We start from the raw sequence: 6,000 nt of genomic DNA, 5'->3' as shown, positions 1-6,000 counted from the left end.
CAGCAAATACTTCAGCCTTATCTTTTGCAATGATGTGTTGGGCACCTCCATCATTGAGAATGGGGATATTTGTGGATCCTCCTCTTGTGAGTTGTTTAATTATCCACTACCATTCATGATTGGTTGTGGCAGGACTGCAGAGCTTAGATATGATCCGTTGGTTGTGGGATTGCTTAGCTCTGTCTATCACTTGCTGCTTATGGTGTTTGGCATGCAAGTAGTCCTGTGTTATAGCTTCACCAGTTTGACACCTCATTTTTAGGTATGCCTGGTGCTGCTCCTGGCATGCCCTCCTGCACTCTTCATTGAACCAGGGTTGAACCCCTGGCTTGATGGTAATGGTAGAGTGGGGGATATGCCGGGACATGAGGTTATAGATTATGTTGAGTACAATTCTGCTGCTGCTGATTGCCCACAGAGCCTCATTGATGCCCAGTCTTGAGTTGCTAGATCTGTTCGAAATCTATCCCATTTAGCACCATGGTAGTGCTACACAACACGATGGAGGGTATCCTCAATGTGAAGGTGGGACTTTGTCTCCACAAGGAATGTGCGGTGTCACTCCTACCGATACTGTCATGTACAGATGCATCGCGGCAGGCAGGTTGGTGAGGATGAGGTCAAGTATGTTTTTCCCTCTTTTGGTTCCCTCACCGTCTGCCACAGACCCAATCTAGCAGCTATGTTCTTTAGGACTCAGCCAGCTCGGTCTGTGGTGGTGCTACCAAGCCACTCTTGGTGATGGACATTGAAGTCCCACACCCAAAGTACATTCTGCGCCCTTGTCATCCTCAGTGCTTCTTCCAAGTGGTGTTCAACATGGAGGAGCACTGATTCATCAGCTGATTCATCATTCATCGGTAGGTGGTAATCAGCAGGAGGTTTCCTTGCCCACATTTGACCTGATGCCATGACACTTCATGGGGGCTGGAGGTAATGTTGAGGACTCCCAGGGCAACTCCCTCCCGAATGTGTACCATTGTCCCGCCACCTTTGCTGGGTCTGTCCTGCCGGTGGGACAGGACTTATCCAGGGATGGTGATGGTGGTGTCTGGGTCATGATCTGTAAGATATGATTCCGTGAGGATGACTAGTCTAAAATACAGCTGTCCCAATATTGGCACTAGCCTCCAGATGTTAGTAAGGAGGACTTTACAGGGTCGACAGGGTCAAGTTTGCTGGTGTCATTTCTGGTACCTAGGTCGACATCTGTAGTCTGTCCAGTTTCATTCCTTTTTATAGCTTGCTAGGCCATTTCAGAGGGCATTTAAGAGTCAACCACATTGCTGTGGGTCTGGAGTCACATGTGGGCCAGACCAGGTAAGGACAGCAGATTTCCTTCCCAAAAGGGCACTAGTGAACCAGATGGGTTTTTATGACAATCCAGATTCTGGATTTTTATTGAATTCAAATTCCACCATATGCCGTGGTGGGATTTGAACCCAGATCTCCAGAGGTATTACCCTGGGTCTCTGGATTACCAGCCCACTGACAATACCACTACACCACCGCCTCCTGCAGTTCGCTGGAATCATACCCCATGCCAAACTTAACATACACATCTGTGGGAAAATATGCTGGTGCACAACACAATTTGACAAGTGTGTCGTGCAGAAGTCAGGACTTACCGTCAAGGCCTTGCTCACATCGCGGACATCCGAGGAGCAGAAGGTGCTGGAACTTAACAGCAGCAGGACCCTGGAGGAGCATCCATTGCATGCTGGGTGGATTCTCATGGATATGTTTCCACCACGAAGCAGCTCACGGAAGGTGGAAGGTCACTGTTAAGGGTCTGCTTCGGGACTTCAGTGTCTTGGCCATGGTCTGCAACGGATGATCGTCGAGGGGGTGTAGAGGAAGGTCAAGGTTTGACTGGGAAAGGAAGATGTGTCGGTGGGGGGGGTGAATTTGGGAGAGGGGATGGATAGTGTTGGGGGGGGTGAGGTTGGGGGGAGGGGTACAGGGGGAGGAGGGCGTAAAGGGGAGAATACAGCAACTGGAGAGATAGGTGTAAAGGGGGAGGAAGTTGTAATGGAAGGAGTTCAGAGGGGGGAACGGAGTTCAGATGGGGGAAGGACTTCGGGTGGAGGAAGGAGTTCGATGGGGGCAGGACTTTGTGGGGAGCAAGGAATTCCGAGAGGGACTCCTCCAACTCCTCTTGTTGAGGACTTGCAACAGCTCTGTGTGATGTTCTCCCGCCTTCTACCGACTCTCCACGATGAGTTGGAAGGCCGACTCCAGAGGCTCGTCATCTGACTCGGACCTCACAGATGCTCTTCCCCAGCAGTCCTCCGAATGCTGAGGAGCTCAGCTCAACCTGCCTCTTCCTGCTGCGGACACATGTCCGTGCAGTGACTACCAGATTGTGGACCCAAGCCTGCTGTGTATCTGGGGCCCACCGAGGTGTGTGTCCCTGCGCTGGTGGAGGGTGTAGGTAAGCCTTGTGACAGATCTTCCAGGCTGCTTATTTCCAGCTCTTTGATGGAGGAGGTGTCTTCTTGGCTGGAGGTGAGGATCTGGCTGGAGCTGGAGCTGGATCTGAGGGACTGGCTGGCTGAGGGTGTCAGTCGCTTGGCAGAGCTCTCTGTGAACCAAAGTAGAGATAAGTAGTGCATGGCATAAGAGTCAAAAGCAGGAGAGAGAGCACTCACATTTGCGTTGAGAGAGGGATGACGTAGTGCAGGATCCTCACATGGGTGTTTGCCACCGACCTCATCGTCACCGCAGGCAGGGTCCATGTCCTCACCAGTTAGTGCGATGGCTCATTCCTCAAAGTGACCTAATGTGGGCAAATCCATGCCCGGTCTGGAACCTCTCCCTGCTGTTGTCAGCCAGCTTCTTCTGCATTAAAACAGATGGAGAGAGTGTGAGCAGGACACGTGGCACTGAGTGGAATGTTAGTGTAGTGAGCGGAGCCATGGACAGGATGAGGACGGGAGCTCCAGAAGGTATGAGCCTGATGGAGATGTGAGGGTGTGTGTGAGAGTTAGTGGTCTTGACCCTTGAGGTGTGAGATCCCTGTGGATGAGTAATGGGTTTGTGAGCGTGTGAGTTGACAGTGATGAGAAGAGTGACTTACCAAGGCGGAATGGATGAGAGCATTCATCCTCTTTTGGCACTGGATGGCTATCCTTTTCTGCAGGGTATTAGCACTCACCACTGCTGCCACCGCCTCCCCTGCTGGATTTGCCACCTTTCTTGCTGGTCTTTGCCCAGAACGAGGGTAGAGGACATCATGGCGGGCCTCCACGGCATCCAAAACGTGTTCCAGGGGATGTGTCACTGAATCGGGGGGCCTTTTAGGGCATGTCTTCATGCAGCAGCCCTGGGCTGGAAGCACTGAGAGGTGTGTGCGCACTGCTGCACATTAAATATGGCGCCCAGTGTGAACAAGCGGCAAGGTGACTGTGTGGCTAGCCAATCAGAGACCTCCCGCCAGCGAAATGGTTTATTGCCAGGAATGCATGTTTAATGAGGTGGGATTGGGCATGAAAAGCCGCCATTGCAGCTGGTGGGTAAAATGCTCTTTTTCCAGCCCACTGCCACACTTAGTGCAAATCTGGGAAGATTCTGCCCATAGTCTTTGTGATCCATTTGATTTTGGCACCATTACAATAGGTGAACCCCAATTACTGTGACTGCACTCTATGTTGTCATTTTCAAACATAATTTCAATTTCTTTCCGCACTTGAGCCAATTTTACTGGATTTAACCTATATGGGTGTTGCCTTATTGAAACTGAATCCCCCGCATTAATATCATGCAAAGCCAAATTTGCTTCCCCTGATCTATTTCTGCAAATTGCTTTGTGTGACTGCAACAGCTCTTGTAAATCACTTCAGCAGTTTTCTAGAAGGTAACAATGTCACATTTAGATTCTTAAGTACTTCCTCATTGTCCAATTTAATCTGAGGAAGGTCAATTTCAGAATCTTTAATTTCTGTTTCCTCCTCCTTACCTACCACCACCAGTATCTCCTTCTGTTTATCCTCTCACATTTTCTCCAGCCACAAAACCAAGAGCCTTTACCCTTTTATCTGCATTTGCCTTCATCACTTGCTGTGTATCGTTAAACGTTTCCTGGCCAGCTCGCATGCCCTACTCAATCTTTCTCTGAATTTCATCACATAATCTATGAGAGTAGTTTCAGAACTTTGACTCACTAATTTTTCTTGAATTGATTTGAGTGGTCCCCTTATTTGATTACCATAAATCATCTCGAAAGGACTGAACACTGTTGACTTATTAGGGGTGTCCCTAATAGCAAACAGCAAGAATGGAATCCCGCGATCTCAATCATGTGGATAGTCTTGACTATATGCTCTAATCACAGTCTTTAAAATTTCTAAGGCACTTTGTGATTCAGGGTGATCAGTTGACAGCCTAAATTTCTTTATTGCTAGACTGCTCATTACTTCTTTAAACAGCTGTGACATGAAATTTGAATCCTGATCTGACTGTATTTCTTTCGGTAATCCATATCTTGTAAAGAATTTGGTCAAATCTTTTACAATCACCTTTGCTGTGATTTTCCTTAAAGGTATTGCTTCTGGAAATTTCATGGATACATCCCTGATTGTCAGTAAATATTGATTTCCATTTTTAGCCTTAGGGAGGGGTCCTACACAATCAGTCAGGACCCTGTTAAAAGGTTCCTGAAATGCTGGAATTGAAATTAAAGGTGCAGCTTAAATTACTGCTTGAGGTTTTCCTATCATTTGACATGTGTAGCATGTTTAACAGAATTTAACTACTTCCTTATGTAGTCCAGGCCAATAGAAATGTTTTTGTATGTTATCTTGAGTTTTCCTGATTCCCAAATGTCCAGCCATTGTTATTTCATGAGCCGCTCTCAAACTTCATTCCGGTACCCAGGTGGTATCACTACTCGATGCACTATCGTCCACTTTTCATCTGTTGGGACATGATGTGGTCTCCATTTCATTATTAACACATTGTTTCCAAGGTAATAACATTCTTCAATATATTCTGCTTCAGTTTCAGAATAAGCTGATTGGTATAACTACTTTAAGTCTGGATCCTGCTGCTGTAAACCCACTAACTTCAAGGAACTAAACACCTCAGCCTCATCCTCTCCAACCTTCTCCTTCTGAGTAATCTCTTCAAAGATAGATCCAGCCAACTGAGGTTCAATATCCTCCCCCTGTCTTTTAGATTCTTCTTTTTCCTGCTTAAGTTCATGTGTCTGTGACCTCATCACCATACAATCTGGAAGCAATCCAGTTTGCTCCTTCTATAAAGCCTCTGTTGATTGCATCTCAACAGGTTCCTCTATTGCAGTAGGCGTAGTCATTATTTGCGATCTAGCTATATTATTTCCTAGAATAAAATGAACCCCGCCCATAGGCAATTTCTTCATAACTCAAATAACTACCCTCTCCTGCTTCCAAATCACTTTTTAAATTTAGTTTATATAACAAAAAAGGCTTGAACACCCCATGAATTCCACTAACACTTTCTCCTGCAATAACCCTTCTGGACAGCATATATCATATCAGACTATCCCATTACATTAATGACTATCTCTTACAGGAACACATGGGCATACTTTGCCCTCACATATAAAATCTTTAAACATCTATGTAACTTGCTCTTCAGAAGTTCCTTGGTTAAGTTGCGAACACATTCCCACCTCTCTGGCTAACACCGACTCTTTTTTTCACATTTACAAAGGCTACTGGCCTGTCTTGATTTTGGGCCTCAGAGACCACAGCACTTCTTCTGAGTTCCTATCACTGCAATCGCTTTCCCATTTAACCTCCAACAATTTAATCTTGTATGTCCAGCCTTGTTACAATAGTAACATACTGCCTTCACCTTTGCCTTCTACGTTCCCATATTTAATAGACTGGTATCCTTCACTTGGCTCCTTGTTACTAACACTTTTACCATCGCTAGGTTTTCTATACCTCCAATTTCCTTACTGAGCCCTACACGATCCTTTTCCTAAGCCCAACTGTCTGTGTGAGCTATCATAAG

At 46.5% G+C, this 6,000-nt stretch overlaps 1 protein-coding gene across 1 annotated transcript in view; it reads right to left on the bottom strand.

Moving 5' to 3' along the window:
- Nucleotides 1-2,812: 2,812 nt before the first annotated feature.
- The window catches only part of slc25a28 (solute carrier family 25 member 28), a 166,776-nt gene continuing 163,588 nt past the window's right edge, over nt 2,813-6,000 (bottom strand). Inside the window, exon 5 of the mRNA XM_041209562.1 lies at nt 2,813-2,841. Within this exon, the coding sequence (XP_041065496.1) occupies nt 2,828-2,841 (14 nt within the window). The 3' untranslated portion in view covers nt 2,813-2,827. The remainder of the gene's footprint in view (nt 2,842-6,000) is intronic.

The sequence above is a fragment of the Carcharodon carcharias genome, chromosome 17 (assembly GCF_017639515.1).
Source record: "Carcharodon carcharias isolate sCarCar2 chromosome 17, sCarCar2.pri, whole genome shotgun sequence".
In the NCBI taxonomy this organism is placed as follows: Eukaryota; Metazoa; Chordata; class Chondrichthyes; order Lamniformes; family Lamnidae; genus Carcharodon; species Carcharodon carcharias.
This window is presented reverse-complemented; position numbering and strand designations above follow the sequence as displayed.